General features: G+C 36.8%; 1 protein-coding gene and 1 pseudogene across 4 annotated transcripts in view; one reads left to right on the top strand and one right to left on the bottom strand.

Moving 5' to 3' along the window:
- MAP2K5 (mitogen-activated protein kinase kinase 5) overlaps positions 1–21,184 on the bottom strand; it is a 238,893-nt gene that overhangs the window by 146,183 nt on the left and 71,526 nt on the right. For all 3 annotated transcript variants that reach the window (XM_081134329.1, XM_081134330.1, XM_081134331.1), the window contains exons 9-11: positions 13,770–13,809; positions 2,020–2,088; positions 1,846–1,927 (exon numbers count right to left, since the gene is read on the bottom strand). In XM_081134329.1, coding sequence (XP_080990455.1) covers positions 1,846–1,927; positions 2,020–2,088; positions 13,770–13,809 — 191 coding nt within the window. The remainder of the gene's footprint in view (positions 1–1,845; positions 1,928–2,019; positions 2,089–13,769; positions 13,810–21,184) is intronic.
- On the top strand, positions 8,895–9,473 carry LOC308564567 (small ribosomal subunit protein uS4 pseudogene; annotated as a pseudogene). The gene has a single exon. The product of its transcript is annotated as a small ribosomal subunit protein uS4 pseudogene (transcript).

Below are 21,184 nucleotides of genomic sequence, written 5' to 3'. Positions count from 1 at the left end.
ACTGTCATTTTTGTGGTCCAATACTGACTAAAATGTTGTTATGTGGCACATGACCATACTACCACATGATACAACATGAATGAACCTTGAGAACATTATGCTAAGTCAGCAGTTTTCAACCCTTTTTATCTTATGGCACACATAAACTACTAAAATTCTGTGGCAAACCAAAAAATGTATTTTTTGCCTACCTGACAAAAAAATAGGTATAATTTTGATTAATAGTAATTACCTACCTTTTTTGCTCCAAAGTGACTTTTAAAAAACTCAGGTGCCTATTCTTGTATATAAGAATTTCTGGTACCAAGAATTAACCAATCAGAAGCAACCTTATTATGTGACGTGACCAGTAAGATGCAACTCTATTATATGACCTATATATTTATGGTTCAAGATACGGTATTCACACCAGACTGCTATTGTTGTGTTGGCTGTTGTCATTTTTCATTTGACAATCTAAGGGAAAAGAGGTCAGTGTCCCTGACTAAATAATTCAGGTATTTAATGTTTTAAAAATTCTTGTGGCACACCAGTTGAAAATTGCTGTGCTAAGTGAAAGAAGCCAGACACAAAGGCCATATGTTATATAAATCCATTTGTGTGAAATGTCTAAAATAAGAAAATCCAGAGAGACAAGAAAAATAGATTAGTGGTTGCCAAGGACTACAGAAAAGAGGGAATAGGAAATGACTGCTAATTGGTAAGGAGTATGTTTCTGGGTACGATAAAAATGTTTTGGAATTAATGGTAATAATTGTTGTGTGACCTTGTTAATATACTAAAAACCATGAAATTTGTACACATTAAAATTGTGAATTTTACGATATTTGAATATACCTTCAGAATAAAAATTTTTTAAATGTAATTGAAAAATTGAGGACTTCCAAAAAGAATGATGAAAAGTCATAAACTAATAACATGTACTGGCTCTATAAATCCCCTTTTTCTTTCCCCAGTCTCCTTGAATGGTAATTGTCATACTACTCATTATGGCTGTAAGAGTTATAATTCCTAGCATCTACTATAACTAATTTAGAACACATTATACACCTTATTATAGTATCAAGGTATCAATGTTGGCTCATTAAAAAGTCTTGCAGGGCATGAACTAATTGCTTCAGTAATGTACTGAGAATTCCCAAAATGAACTAAGTATATTTTTAAATGTTGACTTTGAATGGGTGAGACACTGCAAAAGGGAATATGCAAAATTTAAAGACTTCCTTGATTTAAAATGGGTAAACAATAACAATGATGACTTAGTTTCTCTGATAGGGTAGCAAGAAATCAGCATTTTGCCTTAATATTCAGGTCACGAAAGAGTCACCAAACTGGAAGTGAATGAAAAAATAAAGAAGGATAGAAAGGGCTGGAGTCCAAAGAAAGCTGAGCACATCTTGGCTCAACAGCTGTGTTAAAAAACAATTTCTTATATTTCAATTAACCACTTTCTTTCTAAAAGATATAGGGCATTGGGTTAATAGGTTTCTTTAAAAGCAAAATCTGTTTTGGCCATTGAAACACTGAAAGAACAGAACATCTGTTTTGCAAGTGAAGACAGATTGTATTGGAGAATCAAATATCAAACCACTGGTTAGACTAGCATTTCATTTGTTCTATTTAAATTTTCAATAGAAGTAAATAAAATGACATTCTTGAAATTATATGTAAGCTGTAAATATTTAACACCAGAAACCCTGAACACTAAGATGCTTTAGAGTATAAAGGTAATTATTAGTATATTTTAATTATTTTTCATTCTACTTGACATTTATATCAAAACCAGGTTATAAAGCACTCCCCCACAAAAATCACTTTTAAAATATTATAAAAGAGAAAACTCACCATCCATGAATTCTGTACATATAGAAATCCTGTTTTCTACAAAAAATGCACCATAAAATCCTATGATATACGATGAATCACACTGTAACAAAAATAAGACAAAAGTAGTTAAAAGCCTGTAAGCCAATACCACAGGCATGCTTTATAAGGAAAAAATGACCAAGAAAAAATTACCTTATAAAGAATTTCCAATTCAGACATAATTTGCTTTTGAAGTTCCAGTGTAATATCTAGTAGTATGACCTAAATATGGGAAGGAATACATTGACACATTTATTCACCTTTAAATTAAATATAGTTATACTCACTACGAAACATAAAAAACTAAACTCTATTCATTTCCCCTTTCTCCTCCCCACAATTATAACACCCAGTAATACAAACTGTATTCACATCTGTCTAACCCTTTGTATTGGGGGAGGTGGTACAGAAGTGATTGATGGGACCAAGGAAAAAGCCAGGTCTCAAAGGTCAGTATTAATGGCTTTAAAAGTCAGTTAAGTTATAACATCCTTAATTTATACACCCTATTTTGGCCACATTGGTTATTTTCAGAAGAGAAAGATAGGAGTGACCCTGAAACCATTAAAAAAAATTGCCTTGTAATTCAGACACTAGTAATAAACAGAAGAGGTTGATGAGTAAAAATGACATTTTAAAAGTAGGGTTTTCAGTTAGAGGAGAAATAAGGAGTTTTAAAAATATATCATCTTTTTTTATTCTTCCAGTTACATAAAGTTTCTTTGCTAATAATGTTATAAAATGCTGGGGCTTGAAGGAACCTCAGAAATTATTTCATCTAATCTCCTCCCTGTAGAGGAGGAGGCCAAGGTTCTGAGGAGCCACGCGGCCTGGCAACGTCAGGGCTCCGTCCTGACTCAGAGGATTTTCCAGTATGTACTGACGCTTTATGGTTTCCCTTAAAATGTGGACCACTGAGTCAAATTCATAATGCAGACGTGTAAAATACTTTATTTATAAACTTACCTAGAATAAATTCTAGTTTATTTCAAACACTGATTTTTAAAGAAAGAAGCCATCAACTGTTCAAATTTTACTTAGCAATTCAGTAAAGCCAACTCACGGGAAATTGCTTTTGTTTTTTTAACTTAAAAAAGACAGTGATGAGAATGAAATAGTTGGAAGACAATTTTAAGATCTGTGGCCGAGTTTCTGACTCTAGACATTTCTCGATAAAAACTGAACATCAAAATTACTATGATAGTGTAGTTATACACCATCCAACACTAAACTACATTTTGTATTACAACTGCGGAATATATAAAATCATACTGGAGGAAAACATCCATAAATTATGAAAGGCAAACTGCTGATAGAGCAAGGAAAGAAAAGGATAATTCTAAAATGCATTTTATAGTAATGCCATCCATTTGGGGGAGGGGAAAGAGAAAAAAAAGGCATAGCCAGTTTCTATCAAGAGTTTGCTTTAGGGTTATTTATAAAAGCTCTCACTAAACTAGACTGTAAGTGTAATACAAAACTGCCAAGAAACATTTCTCCAGATCAATAGTCATTTTGCCAACAATATTCACTTACTTTTTTGTTCCTGTATAAAACTCATCAACAAAATAAACTCATCTAATGTTGTTTCAAGTCTGTGCCATAAACTATTAGAGCTATTCACACCACCACGTCAAGTACAGGGAATCTTTCATCCTCAAAAACTCTGCTAAACGGGATGAAGTTATTATTTACCTTAAAGCAGTGGTTTGCAACCCTGGCTTCATATTATAATTACCTCATAAATATATAAGAACACTTTAAATAAATCCTGACGCATAGGCATAATGGAATGAGAATCTCTAAGGCTGGACCCACCTCTTAGTATTTAAAAACACACACAAAAACACAAAAAAAAACCAAAAAAAACCTTCTCAGGTGAATTCTAACCCATAGTAAGGTTGAGAACCACGTATTTATGTTTCAAAATACATGTACTCAGTACTTACTATGACTACTAAGCTATACTGCATCTCCGGGCACATAATCTATAAATGACATGATCCCACATGGCTAGCCAACGCATTGGAATGAACCCTAAACTACATGCTGTAAACATATCGTTCCCCTGTTCAAAAACCTTAATTGGGCTCCTATGGCCTAGCATAAAGTTAAAATTCTAGCATGACATTCAAGGATTTCTACAATCTAGCTACAACTTGTTACTCTAGATCCTCCCACTACTCCCCTCCACAAACTCAATCCCCATCGAAACCAGATTTTTACTAATCCCCACATCCTGTGTTTTCCCCACTTCTACTCTTTTCTCCTGCTGTTCCTTCCACTTGAGGTATGCTCCTTCTCTCCACTCCACAGTCATTGACCATAAAACCTTTTTTATCTTTTAGACTCAACTTGAATGCTGCCACCACCACCTCCAGGAAGCCAGCCCCAAAGCCCTCCATCAGAATTGATCTCTAGCTTTGGCCCTTTATTTTTCTCCTTATCACATTTGTCTTCAGCATTCATGCCTCATCTTCTAAAGACAGAAGCCTAAAGAGTAAAGAATGGTTGTGAGCCCCTCAAGGGCAAGGGGTAAGTCTTGTCCATCTTTCTCTAGCTCCCTCCCCACACCCAGCACCCTGCATAGGGTCGTACAGTAATGCCCATTAAGTGATGTGGGATTTAATTGAAGAGCTCCTTATAACCATGATCCTCTAAATAAGACACTGTTTCTAGATAGGAAGGAAATGGATTGTTTGATTTCAACAGCTGAATTTAAAACCAAAGATATAAACACCAAAGTAAAAGTGCCACACTGACCTAAAATGTAATACTGTAGTTGTGGAGCCAATCCATTGCACTCTAATAGGTCTTGGTCATGCTTGGTATTTGCTATAACCCAGAACAGTGGAGATTCCATAATGGTAGAAAAGTGAATAAAGTAATTTCTGGGAACTTGAGAGGGAAAGTAAAATCTACCTTCAGATAACTACTGAAATGCTCTTCCATTTTCTGGGAGATTTGGCACTCTAGGTGGAAGGTTAATTCTCCTTCCCTTGGGCATTCCTGTGAGTGAGCTTTAAAAGTGCTAAAAATAAACAAGTCCAATTCCTTATTTGAAGGTAATGGGGAGAAGCATGGAAACACTAATTTTCTCTTTGAAGTAGAAGGAAAGTATGGACTCCCTGAGTTGTCATTATTATTATTACTATTTTTATCCATGGGAAGAGCTCAATTTTTCAAACTGGAGAGACTCTGAACATGAAGCGTCTCATGGAGAAAGGGTTAAGCGAGGAGCTGAAATACCTGAGTGCGTTTCCGCTGCTCTCCGCTACACCTCCAGGACAAATAAGGATGAGTTGTCAAGTTAAATATAAGCAGTCAAGTGACTGAATTATAATTTACTCTGTGCTCAATTTAAATTAGTGTGAGGCTATTAAAATATACAGTATAAATACGGCAATTCATCACAACCTGTCATGGATGACTTCATTTATTTGCTGGAGTGGCACACGCTCCACTAAAGGGAAGGAGAGCAAAATCACAGGTCAAATTAAGCCGCTATTCTGTTTTAATTCGCTTATTTAATCTGTGGCAACATAATTGTCTTTTACAGTATGTACAATTCAGAAAGGAAATTTGGGAGGATTACAGTCAGTATACAAATGATTAATCAAATGGTCCATTTAAATGCTAGTTTAAAAGCAGCAGAAACTCAAAACAGTCAAAGAATGTTAATCAGCACATGCTACATACAATGCTAAGAAATGTCCTGTTAGATGGATTTTTTTCCAATTAGAAAATAGATAATACTTGGAAATCTATTAAGCTCCACTCTTTGAAAGGTTTTATAGACACATGAACAGTATAAAAAGGTTCTATCTGCAAGCTGGCTCACAGTATTTTTGTTTCCTGCTCTACTTGATGGCAATTGTTTTGCCTACCTACACCACTCCCTGCCAAGGAAAGCTAGTCAGAAACACATTTTTTCATGAGTTACACACATACAGGCATATCAAACACTTATCTTTAAAATAGGATTAGTATTATTTTCAAGATGCTCTCTGAGGCAGATGGTTTTCTGAATTCCGTTGTATAAAATAAAAATTCAATGTACTTCTATTCTCCCTAAATTCAACCTTTTAAAAAATATCTGAAGTGATAGTTTCCCACCTTCAAAGCCTGAAAAGGGAAACATTACAATATAGGGTGTTTTTTTTTGTCTAAAAAATTAAAATATTTAGAAGTATAAAAATTAAAAATATTTTGAGTAGGAACAGTAACAGATTCTCACGGACTCTCATCTAATTGCTCCCACAGATATTCAAAGTGTGGGTCCAACTGGCACTTGGTTTGAGAAATTGAATTCCCCTCATCACTCTATGCCAGCATCAGAGCCCTGCAGGTGATTCTGTGTAGACAAGGACTGTGATTTGCGGCTCCTCACAATCCCTCTGTGACACCAGGCAGCCCCGTTTCACAGCTGAGGTCACTGAGAGGTTCAAGTGACATGCTTGAAGTCACACAAAAGTCAGGAGAGGGTCAGGAAAAGATCAAATGCGCGTCTAACTCTTAACCTTTCATTTCACCCTTTAATATAAAAAAAGCTAAGAAATACTCTGGTTGGGAGCAATGGTCCGTACAAAGAACACTATGGGATATTTTGTAGGTGAGTTGAACCTACTTTCAAGATGTCAATTCAAACGAAGAATAAGTAAACTGAAAAGAAAAAACCAAAAAACCCCCAAAGAACAAAATTTATTTATTCATTCGCTCATTCAACAAATTACGTATTGAACATCTAGTCACTACATACAGCGCTCTGCGCTAGGCCCTCCATGCAATGTTCTGCATGAATCAGTGAGTAAAACAAGGTAAGATCTGTTCTCCACATCCAAGGAGATTCCAATATGACAGGGGAAACATACAGGTACAGTAAGAGCAGACTCCAAGGCAGCCTGTGATAACACCCATAAGAAACACAGAGAATTCTAGAGTCAAAGAAGAGAGGGAGTAAGGGATAGATACACTAGATGTCACAGTTTATCTATAGTTCAACAGAGAGGCTTTGGAGCCAACCCTTGAAGGGTGTTAAGGATTTTGATAGGTGGACACAGAGGTGAAGGCATTCTTATTAGAGAGAATGCATGAATCAAAGTGCTGAAGTGAAAAGTACCTGGGTTCAGATAAGGCAATGAGTTCAACTTAACTTGCTGACTGGCTATTTCAAGCCAGAACTTGCCCATACAGCCGGCTACTTTTCTGCATTTGAATACTTGTGACAAAATTCAGTCACATAAGATAATGCTATAAAAGCAGGCTAATGACATACTGTGTCTCCATTGTTCAAAGTCACTAAAGAGCATCTTAGAATAAGCTCAAGAATGTTTATAGAAGTGCAAAAATATCTAGCGCCTATGCCACATGACTGGCACCCAATAAAAAAATTATAAGGTATTAAAAAACACACAAGAAAATACAACCCAAAATGAGGAGAAAAAGCAATCAGTCAAAACTGACCCCGAGTGGGATGTCTGTCCACCACGGTGAAGAGGCAGAAAGTCCTTGGCAGGGACAAGAGTCTAGCTCAGGAGCACTTGTCTCTGGCAAAGTATAAACGAAATGACTGAGGAGAAGGAGACGCCCGTGAGTCAGCCGTGTCCTGGGACTGGGATGTCCAGCAGTGATGATGAAGAATAGAAAAGCCAGAAAGGAGAAATGGCCTATGAAGAAGCATGTCAACAAAAATGCTTCCTTAACTGATTTGAGCATTCCCCTGAAGAAGCTGAAATAACAGATTCCAACAGTAATAACTCCTCTCCCAGCTCAAAACTAGACTCTTCCTCGGTGTACGAAGAGTTCTGTAACAGCCTCGGAGGAGAGGAGGTTAGTGCCCATTTGGTACAAATGACAGAGGAGGAAGGAGAATCAGACCGCTCAGCCACATAGAGAACAGGGAGATATTGCAGAAAACATGGACCTCAGATGGTGCCACAGGCAGCAGTGTCTCCAGGAGGACAGATGCCTGTCTCCTCTGGCACCTCCCGCCTCCACTGGACCCACACAAGAACTCTTAGAGGTTCAGGAATGAAGTACCTCCCTAAGACCCACCCAGTGGTGAAACCACAGGCTACTGCTCTATAGTAAAGATTTCTGTGAACTCTTGTGTACCTGCATTAGCCCTCACATATATAACGGTAACATGTCAAGCAGCTTTCACTGGCTTTTATATTTTAAATATTACTTTTTATAAATAAAAATATGATCTAAATGACCCTGAAATGACATATATGATAGAATTAATAGATAGTACCATTAATTCAGTTATCATATATCTATTTCATATATTCAAGAAGGTAAAAGAAAGATTGAGTGTATTAAGTAGAGACATGGACAATGTAAAAAAGACCCACGTAAACTTCTAAGGATAAAAAGTATAATGTCTGAAAGGAAAAATACATTAAACACAATTAATAGCAGATTAGACAATGTAGATGAAAAGATGAAACCTGAATATTTGACAGTGGATACTATCCAAAAATGAAACATTAGAGAAAAAAAGACTAAAACAAACAACAGAGCATTTTGCTGTGGGACAACTTCAAGTGACCTAATACATATACAATTTAACTTCCCAAGGGGTGGCGGGGAAGACTTGAAGAAATAATGACTAAAATGTGTCCATATTTGATGAAAGCTAAAAATATACAGATCCAACAATCTCAACAAATTTTAAGTACATGAATTTGAAGGAAATTATGTAAAAGCTCAAGAATGTTTATAGAAGTGCAATCGTAAAAGCAGCCAGCGAAGAAATCAGTTCTAACGCACAGAGGAATAAAGATTTTTAAATGACAATAAGCTTTTCATTGGAAAGAACGCAAGCCAGAAGACAGTAAAATAATATCTTTAAAATAGTGAAAGAGCAATCAACCTAGAATTCCGTATCTGGTGAAAATATCTTCCAAAATAAAAGTCAAATATACATGCTGCAAATATGCAAAAGGAGGAAGGACTCATTGCCAGAAGACTCATGCACCATAAGAAATGTAAAAGAGCTCATTTTCACTTACGGGAGAGCCAACATGTCAGTGGCCCAGAGCTGGGTCTGTCATAAAACTTATGTGATGACCTGCAGAGACTCTTCAAGAAATCCCACCTCAACCAAGAGCTGAAGCTGATAAGTGACTATGGGCTCTGGAACAAATGTGAGGTCTGGAGGGTCAAATTCACCCTGGCCAAGATCTGCAAGGCTGCCTGGGAGCTGCTGATTGAGGCTGGATTAGTAAGACCCGCAGCATATTTGAAGGCAATGCCCTGCTGTGGTGCCTCGTCCTCATGGGGTGCTAGACAAGGGCAAGACGAAGGTGGATTACATCCTGGGCTTGAAGATTGAGGATTTCTCGGAGAGGCATCTACAGACCCAGGCCTCCAAGCTGGGCTTGGCCAAGTCCATCCACCATGCCCACTTGCTGATCCCCCAACACCACAACAAGGTCTGCAAGCAGGTGGTGAACAACTCGCCCTTTATTGTCCGCCTAGACTCCCAGAAGCACACTGACTTCTCCCTCCCTGACCAGGGGTGGCCAATGTCAAGAAGGGTCAGGGTGGGGCTGGAGCTCCCCTGGACTGGTGGAGTGTTTAGTTTTCCAGTCAAAAAATAAAACAGCCCGGCAGGCATGGCTCAGTGGTTGAAGGTCAATCCATGAACCGGGAGGCCTCCATTAGATTCCCAGTCAGGGCATGTGCCAGGGTCGCAGGCTCAATCCCGTGGGGGGTCTGCGGGGGCAGCTGATCAATGACTCTCTCTCTCATCACTGATGTTTCTATCTCTCTCCCTCTCCCTTCCTCTCTCTGAAATCAATAAAAATATATAAAAAATAAAAAAAATAAAAAAAATAAAAGATTAATACTTTAAAAAAAAAAAAAAAAAAAGAAATGCAAAAGAAGGAGGGTCTTTAGACAGAAGAGAAATGATACCAGATGGAAATCTGGATCTATACAAAGGAATGAAGAACACTGGGATTGGCAAAAATGTAAATATAAATATTTCTTACTTTTTCTATGTCTTTAAAAGACAAATAACTCTAAAGCAATAGTAGTAACAATGTACTGTTATTACTTTGTATTTTGAGTATGTAAACTATATGATCACAAAGGTCGGAATGAGGGAAATAAAAGTATAGTATGTATACTATGTGAAATATACTATGTAAAGTTCTCATACTATAGATAAAGTGATACAATATTACTTGAATGTATATTATAAGCAAGTTAAAGATGTAAGCTATAAACTCTAAAGCAACTGCTGAAAATAAAAAAGGACAGGACAAATAGAAAACAAAGAGCAAGATGACAGATTTTAATCCAACCATATAATAATCACATGAAATGTAAATGATCTAAGCAACCCAAATAAAAAGCGGAGATTATCAGACTAGTTTAAAATACAAGACACAACTATATGCTGCCTGTAAAAAATGCACCCAAGCGGGTTAAAAGTAAAAGCACGTCATGCTAACACTAGTCAAAGCTGGAATAGCTGTATTAATATCAGACTGTAGATTTCAGAGCAATGAATAATACATAGATAAAGAAGGTCACTTTGTAATGATAAAGGGACCAATTCATGAAGAGGACACAACAATCCTAAATGTATCTAAGGGATCTTCAAAAAATATTAAGTAAAAAAAAGAACTGCAAGGAAAAAATAGATAAGTCCACAATTATTGCTAGAGATTTCAATACCCCTCTTTCAATAATTGAGAGACAAGTAGATAAAACCCAGTAAAATACAGAAATTTTGAACACTACCAGCCAGCTTGATCTAATTAACATATATACAATACACTATACGACAGATGATACATTCTTTTCATGTGCACAGAAAACACCAAGATAACTTATACTCTGAGCCATAAAAAAACTCAATAAATTTAAAATAATTCCAATTATACAAAGTATATTCTTTGACCACAAATGATTTAAATTAGAAATCAATAACAAAGATATCTGGAAAATCACCACATATTTGGAAACTAACCACTTCTAAGACTTAATGGAAAACTTTTCCAGTTTTGAAGTAATAGTACATTTCTTTTTCCTAGATTATGACTATCATAAAAGCAACAGGTTTTTGCCTTTGCTGCCCAAAAGCTTAGGGATAAGCAAAAATATTTAAACACAATAATCATATCTACTCTTACTCATTCACTCAACTCAGTTTGAGTATCTAGGATGTTATTTTATGTAATTTAGGGATACAAAGTGAATACAATACAGTTCTTGCTCTACAGCTCAGTTTTATGGTCAGGTCTAATGAATTGTATATTTGCAAACCCCTGCTGTTTCCACTTACTGAAAGTCTCTACTTTAACAACTCTTTAAAAATGTGTCTTCTTTACAGTTGAGTTTAATTTTTTCCAGAAACTTAAGCCACTTGCCATACCCAACTAAACAGTCATGCACAAGAAATTTAATATTAGCTTATGTTAAAGATAATTCAAAATGTATGAAATGATGAAAAATTATACTGCACATACAAGGCCAAACACATTTTTTTTTTTTGGATGATTTATAGCAGTGTTCTCCTCTCTTGGAGTGAATTAACTAGAGTTGACTAACTTTATTTTCTTTTTTTAAGATTTTATTTATTTATTTAGTATTTCTGTAAACAAATCTAAGCATTTTCTCCATTGTTAATACCAATGCTTAATACCATAATAAACCCATGTCATATCTATTGCCATAATCATAATACTAAAAAACTATTAAAATAGTCAAAGGAATCATAATTAAATTTAAATCAGATTAGGATTTACTTATAATTCTTTTTTAAGAAAATTTATCTTTAGTGTTGAAAATATTACAGGTGTCTCCTTTTTCCCCCATTAACCCCTGAAAGGGGTGAAACCCCGTACCCACTCCCTGCCTCAGGCCTTCACCACACTATTGTCTGTCTAAAAGTTCTGAAACTAAAGGAACAAACAAATAACTCAATAGAAAAGGAAATAGTGCTCAAGCTGGTGGAGGTGTCCCCTGAGTAGAGAGGGAGTTCAGGAGGTGTGGAAAAGACAACCCAATGCTAGGGTGGTACAGGAGTGCTGTACTCAGTGGACTCGGGAAGGCTGGGATGGAGACTGGCTCTACAGTACCTACCCTGGGAAGTCCCTGGACATCAGGTTCCTCCTCATGTTGGGCTTCAGCAGATGATCTCTAAGATCTCTTTCAGTTCTATAATTCTGTAAACCTAGTTTGGTTGGAATATCAAAGAAACTATCCCAAGATGGAGCTTTGTTGTATCTCTTCACCAAAAGCTATTTGCGTTATTAAAACTAGACTTTGTAATGTCACATAACACATTCCAGGTGCTGTACTGGGTGTGGTATAGAAAAAGAACTCTGACTACACAGCAGTCAGAAGGCCTGAACCTTAGCTTTGGTTTAAACTGCTAAAGGTATAACCAACTGCAATTTAACTGTTCAGATTCTTAGGTTCCTAGGTAAGATAAAAGATGGAGAAATATATACTATGCAAATGCTAGAGAAAGAGAATGAATTCTCACTGGGAATAATTAAGAAATCATCATAGAGGAGACGAACCATGAAAGGACAGACGGAAATCGGAAAGAGGAGCAGTGGTGATACTTGTATGAAGGCTTCATGGTGACACAGAGGACGTACACTTGGGAGTCAGATGGATTTTGCTTTAAATCCTGGCCCTTCCAACTGTGTGACCTTGGACAACTGAGCTTTCTGAGTCGCAGTTTTCTCAAATCTAAAATACAAAGGCTTACTTTGTAGTTTTAAGAAATAAGATAATAGTTATATGGCATCTAGCATAATACCTGGCATACAGTAGTCACACAAAAAATAAAAGCTTTCATTATTAAGGGTCCAGAGACTGGCAATACAGGGCATGACAAAAAGTGACAGACAGGTAAAGCAGAGGTTGTGGCTGTAAAGGTGGGAAGGGGCTGATCTGTAGAGGACATGGCCAACTTGCGGGGAGGGGGAGGAACAGAGCACGCCTAACCAGTTTGCCAGCTAAGAACTGAGGGTTAGAAGTGGGGTTCTGTGGGACTTGAGGAAGCCTTGGGTTCGGTCAGAGGTACAATTCACAAGAACATAGGAGAATCTCAGATTAAATGATGGGAAGATCAAGCACCAACAGCCAATGCCAGACATTAAACTGCAAGTGTTGTGGCAGGCCTGGGATCTTGGCGTATGGCAGGGATGAGGTGTGGATTATGAACAGGATGGCAACAAGTGAGGACCATCCTAGGTCACTGCCCAGACCATCCATGAGTTATGGGCAGCTTGACTACTGATGGGTGTGGTAAAGGGTCAGACATCTTAGGCTTTATATTGTACACTCTCAGGGGTGGGGAGCAGGGAATGCCAAGTCAGTGGCATGGTCAGATCATGATTCAACTTCTCAACTCTGGTGGCAGAGTAAAGGGACACGGAGGAAGAAAAAGACAGAAGGTACAATGAAGTTGTTATAAATAGTTCTGGTAGGAGGTATGTGAGCCAGATACGATGCCAAAGCAGTGATGAGAACACTAAGAGTGACATATGGACACATTTCAGGGGAAATTTCTGATAGAATATGGTGACTTATAGGATGCCAGAGATAAAGGGAAACAAGGAGTGAATAACTAAGGTTCTGAGATGCAGGACCAGGAAGACAGTGATGCCACTTAACAGGGAACACAGAAAGAAGTGTAGGCAACAACGGTGAGGGAGTCATGACGTGGGGTGCTCACACCTAGCATGCTAAGGCATGAGCTTAAAACACCTTCAGGAGCTTGAATGTCACAACAGTGCCACAGTTTCCACCACCGAATCCAAACCTAAAACCATTTCAGTTCCTGTTTATCACTACCTGTGACTCAAGCTAAACAAGGGGTGGAGGAGTGGTAAGCATCAAGAATGTCATGAAATTTATCTAGCACTTACCTTTACAGCTAGGATTTTCCCACTTGGGACGTGATATGCTCTAAGGGAAGAAAACAAAACAAAACAAAATTACTTGGGATCACTAAACAACCTAGAAAATGGTTAAGGACATAAATATAAATCTGAACACATCTGCAGCGACAGGACATATGATACTTTCCAAGAACACTAATAACATTAGTAATTTACATTTCTATTGAGCTTAATGGTTTACAAAATGATTCATTATACCTTACCTTAAAATAACCCTATGAGGTAATGCTGGCATTACTATCCTTTTATAGATGAGAACTTTGAAGCACAGAGAAGTTAAGTACTTTGCCTAATGGTACAAAGTCAGTAAGTGGCAGAAGTGGACCTCAGATCCAGGTCTTCTGGCTCTAGATCCTTTACGACAGATTGTCATTGTGAGTGTGAGTGTGTGTGAGTGTGTGTGTATGTGGAGGTCTTCTACAGCTCTCTGCTAAGCACTATACAGAGTCATATAAAACGGGAGGTTTTCCTTCTGTTTATTTCATTTATACATACACAAATCAGTTATATTCCCTCATCAAAATAATCTCAAAACACATGGAATTAACTATGGCTTAAAAGATATAAATTTCTATAAGAAGTCACAGGGTTATAAGACTCAAGTAGGTGGTTCATCTTTTCCTAAAGTTGGCATCTCTCAATATTGAAAAAGCTTCAGAAGGGAGACAAGATCAAATGATCAGATACAGTGAAATAACTACAATTTAAATCAAGGAATATGAATACATTTATTTATGAAAAAGAGACTAAGGTTTGCAGAATAAATACCATTATTTCATCAAGACCTTTTGTGTTTAAATGAAATGTGGCCTTTCATATGTGTACTGCAAGGACTACACATTCTGAACATTATCCAGAAACAATCTGCAAGACCTTTTGTGTTTAAATGAAATGTGGCCTTTCATATGTGTACTGCAAGGACTACACATTCTGAACATTATCCAGAAACAATCTGCCTTAGTTAAATATTTCAAAATGAACCACACAACACAAACAAGCACTGTTACTGCAAGTCCATAAAAGTATAAAGAAAGAAATTATTTTGGAAGAATTAAAGTCTTGCTCCATAGAGGATTTTGCACATTAGCCAAGACCAGATTGTTCTTCCTCTCACCTGGCTAGTGTTAAGATGTGAGGGGGTAGAAAACATGTGGAGGAAGTTAATTTAGCTTGCCAGGAATTCCCCGTCCTCAGCTGCCAAGTTGCACAATTTGCCAGGTTCCCAATTTTTACTTGGTAATAAACTAGTAGTAAAAATTGCTCATTTACTTTATTATTATTATTTTTCAAGATATTGTTGACATGTAACATTATATTAATTTCAGATATATAACATAATGATTTGATATTTGTATATGTATACTGCAAAAGAATCACCCTAATAAATCTAATTAACACCATCACCATACAGTTACAAAAAATTGCTTATGTCTTTAAAAAACCTACACAAATATGCACTCCACTATTATCAAATGAAAACAACATTTTCTGTTGTTTTGGCAGAAATTTTTGTGTGGCTGTTCCAACAATATATATTTTTAAATATACTTTTATTTATTTCAGAGAGAGGAAGGGAGAGGGAGAGAGAGAGACAGAAACATTAATGATTAGAGAGTCATTGATCGGCTGCATCCTGCACGCCCCCAACTGGGGATCGAGCCTGCAACCCGGGCATGTGCCCTGACCGAAAATTGAACCTCAATCTCCTGGATCCTAGGTCAATGCTCAACCACTGAGCCATGCCGGCCAGACACTCTGACAAATTTTTTAAACAGCTTTAGTGAGGTATAATTATATATGATAAAATTCACTTGTGTACAATTCAATAATTTTTAGTAAATGTACAGAGCTGTGCAATCACTGACAATTGTTTTTGAAGTGCAGACTTACAGATACAATTTAGTTATTAAGAACCTACAAGTACTTATAACTTTCCATATATAAAATGTTACAAATTCATGTAAAAGTAGAAGAAAATATGTAAATGTATGTATATATCCATGTATATATGTTATAAGAAATTCATTCTGCTTTTCCTACTTGAGTGGACAAAGGTTGAGTCAATTTTGGAAGGTACGCTTAACTTTTATCAATTAATTATAGAGAAATTATATCTTAAAGGAAAAGCAAGATTATAAAAATTGGCAATTGTTCATTTTACCAAAGAGTTCTTTAATCTGTAAAAGTATCTATAGACCTCCCTAGCATATACAAATACCATTAAGTTTATAAAACTTAAATTAAAAATTTTTATACTTTATATAAAGTGATGTTTTACAAGTGGATCCCCTATATTATAAAAGGGCTTAGAACAAATTAGCACTTACTTTACTATCTATATTAGTATCAGACTTTTACAATGTGAAACTACATTTCAGGTTATGATTTGACTCATTATATATCTGAATTCATGTAATAAATTGACATATAAAGACACACACTGGCCCGGCCAGCATGGCTCAGCAGTTGAGCACTGACCTATGAACCAGGTCATGGCTCGATTCCCAGTCAGGGCACATGCCCAGGGTTGCGGCCTCGATCCCCAGTAGGGGGCGTGGAGGAGGCAGCTGATCAATGACTCTCTCTAATCACTGATGTTTCTCTCTCCCTCTCCCTTCCACTTACTGAAATCAATAAAAAAAGCAGCAGAAGCAGCAGCAGCAGCAGCAGATGACAACGACAACACACACTGTATTTCCCTCAGTGCCTGGCAGAAAAGTTGATGGACTAAGCTAATTTGAAATGTGATTTGAAGGAAGTTAGTTACTTTATTCCATGTAAATATAGGTAATTTAATAATGATATATTATTTTTCCTCTTATGTATCACTGACTCTTCAAATTTCAACTTTTAAAAATACTCTATGTTAGAATCACTAACCAAAGACAAAAAATGTGAAGACTAATAGTAGAATGCATAAACAAGGATTCAAAAGTTGTAAAAAGAAGTGCTGCCACTTTGGACAACAGGCAACACTGGGGCTTTTGAGACAAAGAGCACCAATAAGTAAACGATGAGCAGATAGTTTAATATATACCATACAGAACAGTTTGGCAGCTTAATTAGCTTGTCAAGAAAGCTGATCTCTTTTCCAAAAGCAAGGTCTCCTATTTCCAAGTGAAATAAAAGGAGGAGCTTGATGATTTAATTATGACGCACGCTAATTCATCCGTGGAAGTCTGGGTTCGATTTCGAGCAATAAAAATGCTGTGTGGCTTGGCTTACAGTGCAATGACAGTACCGATTTAACATTTAATCATCAAGGAGAAGCAGATGACAAAGGCAATGCCAGGTATGAGTGGAGTGTGCTCCTTAACTCTGCAAATGGCATTCCACCTGGAGAAAAGGAATTTGTTTACTCTCAGCGGATACTGCATCTCAATTGTCTTGACCTTCCTCAACACATTAACTGTAAAGTGATTAATGAAGTTTGAATGGAGGCTCTGGTTACACCAAAAGACAACTATACACCTCCGCATTCTTTTAATTAACAGCTAACACTTCAAATTAGTTTGTTGTTGCCACAGTAATTACCTGTTCCAATGAGTGCATGGAGGAAGCACTTTATGAGATATTTTTAGTGCTTAGTCTTGAGTGTTCCATTTTGTTTAGGACCAGCACAGACCTTCAGGGAATATTCCCAGCCCTTAAAACTGAGCACACAACATATACACTTTAGGATGGCAAAGGCTAGCGCCTTGGTATAAATTTTTTGAGTATTTTAAATTACAAAGAGCCCAGCGAAAGAGAAGAGCACTTATTATCCATACTTTTTTTTCTCATTTGGAACAACAGGTTCTAGATGACTGATAAAAAAGTTGATATCAACCTTTAATTCTGGTAGGGTACAGAATCAGAAAATTTACTGAGCTAGTAGGAAATAGAGAGAACTGTCTAGTCTAATCCCTTCCTTTTATAGTGGAACCACCCAAAATCCAGGTTAAAAAAACTTGTCCAAACTCACAGTAGTCAATGGCAAAGCCAAGCCTGGAACTGTGGTAGAATATACATATTTTAGCACCTGAGGAAATACGCAGTGATGTTACAGTTTTCTTCACTGTGTTCTAAAACAGGGAAACTCATAATTCAAAATTTAAAAAGGTGCTGACCTATTTCAATCAGGCTAAGGACCGTCACATCTGAATCTCTACAGGCAATGAAGCATTCTGCATTCACTGCCAATTCAGCTTGGCAGGTAGGGAGTGAAGGGTGCAGTCTCTGAAGTCACAGCCTGGGTTCTGATCCCAGCTCTGCCACTTCTTAACAACGTGAACCTGGACTGTTAGTAAACCTCTACGCGTCTCAGTTGTCTCAAGTCTGGAATGGGGAAATCAGTCCCTATAGAGTCATGAGGATGCAGTGTGATAACATAGGTAACACACTGAAGACAGGGCTGGCATGCATTACATTTTAAGAAACTAGTAAGTTTTCAGGGGAGCTAGGTGTTTTGAGAGTAGAACGTGCTAAAATAGACTAAAATAGCAAGTTAGCTTTAATGATGAAGATTGGCAAATGGCTGTGATATACCATTTATTAAGAAAAACCAGTAGAATTACTTCATGTTGAACCAACTTTAAGACAAATAATTAAAATAGCCATCTGACATGCTATGGTTATATCATGTTTCTAAGTAGATTTCTTACCATGATTCTCTCTTGCCCACTACTGCAATTTATTTGTACTACAGACAGGTGTGGTCAATGCCACATGCAGATAGATGTTCATCTCAGCAGAAACACCATTTGACAATCACCATGGCTAATTGAGAAGCCTCCATTTTTCATTCTTCTTGGGTTAAATAAATTAAAAAAAATAAGCCACCCTAAAAAGAATCCACATACCTTCCTTTAATATACAGGTGACCCTTGAACAGCATGGGGGTTAGGGGTACCTTACCTGATACACAGTTGAAAATCCATGTATAACTTTTCACTTCCCCAAAACCTAACTACCCTCAGTATCCTAGGGAGACTGGTTCCAAGATCCCCGTAGATACTAAAATCCATGGATGCTCAAGTCCCCTACATAAAATGGCACAGAACAATGCATGCAGTTGGCCCTCCACACCTTTGTGGACCCCAAACTGTGGATCAAATATGGTATAGATATTTATCGGGAAAAAAATCTACACATAAATGGACCCACACTGTTCAAACTCATGTTGTTCAAGGGTCAACTCACAGACTGCAAAGTTTTGAGGCCTCTCCTAGTCTTCAGACTTTAGTAGCTCTGTTATAGCTCCTAGAGCACAATGCAGAAATATTGTTTGCATCTGTCTCCCATACTGGGCAGTGAGCAATACCATGATTTAATCATCTTTGTGTTCTTTATGCTTTGTACTAGTCCTGGCCATGGCAGGTGCTCTCTAGTACTAATTCAACAAATTAGTACTTCTGGATGAAACAGAAATCTATCACTTGGATGGTGTTTTACAAAGAAATTCTACATACATTTAATTAATTCCATAATCTTATGAACAGGAGTTATTTCCCCCCAGCTTATTGAGATTTAATTGATATATAATGTGAGTAGAAGTTTTCATCATTGTTCCTATTTGGGTATATTTCTAACTGCTGAGTCAAAAGTCCTTACACAGATTTCATGATCTAGATCTTGGTCACCTCACCAATCCCTGCTCCTGCCAATCTCCCTTATGTACAATACTCACTCGGCTCCACCAAACATGATCCATCCTCAGGCCCTTTGCACCTATTCCTCAGGCCTGAACCACTCTTTCTCCAGTATCTGCTCAGCTTGCTCCACCACTTCTTGCAGGTCCAATGTTACTTGACTATCTTATGTAAAAAAAGCTTATTCTCCCTCTTTTATTCTTTACAGAATTCATCAACACCTAATTTATTAATCATCTGTTTCCCACTACTAGAAAGCAGGATCCATGAAAACGGGGACTTTCATTTTTTTGGTTCACTACTGTATCTCCAGAGCCTAAAACTGTGCTGGGCACATTTTATAAATATTTATTGACTGAATGAATAAATGTTCTTAATTGCTATAGGTTTATTTTTGTTTTTTATTTTTCTTAAGACAGTTTTAAGACTTCCTAGGAAATTGTCCATTTTCTGTTTTCAAATTTATTGTTACAAATTTATTCATTATATCCTTATTTTTTTATTTTTATTTTTTTAGCAGGAGCCCTCGTGAACTAAAAGTCAATTTTATTTTTTTTAGTTTTTTTTGTTTTTTTAAAATAATTTTTATTTTTGTTTAAAGTATTACAGATGTCCCTTTTGCTCCCCTATCCTTATTTTTAAAATCTCTGCTCTGCCTAGAAATATATCCCCCCATCAGTTTTACTGAGATATAACTGACATATATCACTGTATATGTTTAAGTTATACAGCATAATGGTTTGAATGATACATATTATAAAATGATTACCGCTGTAAGTTTAGTTAGCATCCATTACCTCATATAGATACAATAAAGAGAGAAAGCAAAACAAGAAAAAATTGCACTGTGATGAGAAATCTTAGGATTTACTTTGAACAACTTTCCTATATATCATACAGCAGTGCAGTGTTAACCATGGTCATCAGGCTGTACATTACATTCCTTGTACTTATTTCTCTTATAACTGAAAGTTTGTACTTTTTGACCACCTTTCTCCTATTTCCCTTCCCCTCCCCTTTGCCTTTTTTAACCCTAATTTTGTGATTTGTGTCTTCTCTCTGTTATAGTTGATCAATTTTTCCTAGAAACCAGCTTTTAGTTTTCTTGAAGTTTCTTGAATTTTAATTTCATTAATTTTTCTCTTTAGTATTTCTTTGCTTCCACTTCTTTTGGGTTTAACCCCTTCCCTTAAGAAAAAATTCTTCAGGTAGTTCCCGAGCCCACTAATATCCAGTAATTTCTTTTCTAATGTATGTACAAAAATTATCCTTTAAGTATGACTTTGGCTGCATCAGTGAGTTTTCATATATGGTATTTCTTTATTGTTCAGTTGTAAATATTTTTAAAAATATATATTTTTATTGATTTCAGAGAGAGGAAGGGAGAGGGGAGAGAGAGAAACATCAGTGATGAGAGAGAGTCACTGACCGGCTGCCTCCTGTATCCCCCCACTGGGGATGGAGCCCACAACTGGGGCATGTGCTCTGACTGGGAATCGAACCACGATCTCCTGGATCATAGGTCGATGCTCAACTGCCGAGCCATTGGGGCAGTTGTAAATATTTCTATTTCCATTATGATGTACTGTATGACCCACAAGTTATTTGGATGTGTGAATTTTAATTTCTAAATGTATAAGGCAGTTAACTTATTACTGATTTTTAAACTAACTGTACTGTAGTAAAAAAAAGTGACCTACAGGTTACAGACTGAATTACAAGGAAAATTTGATAAATACACTGATATAGTAG

The sequence above is a fragment of the Miniopterus schreibersii genome (assembly GCF_964146895.1).
Source record: "Miniopterus schreibersii genome assembly, chromosome: 1".
Classification (NCBI taxonomy): Eukaryota; Metazoa; Chordata; class Mammalia; order Chiroptera; family Miniopteridae; genus Miniopterus; species Miniopterus schreibersii.
This window is presented reverse-complemented; position numbering and strand designations above follow the sequence as displayed.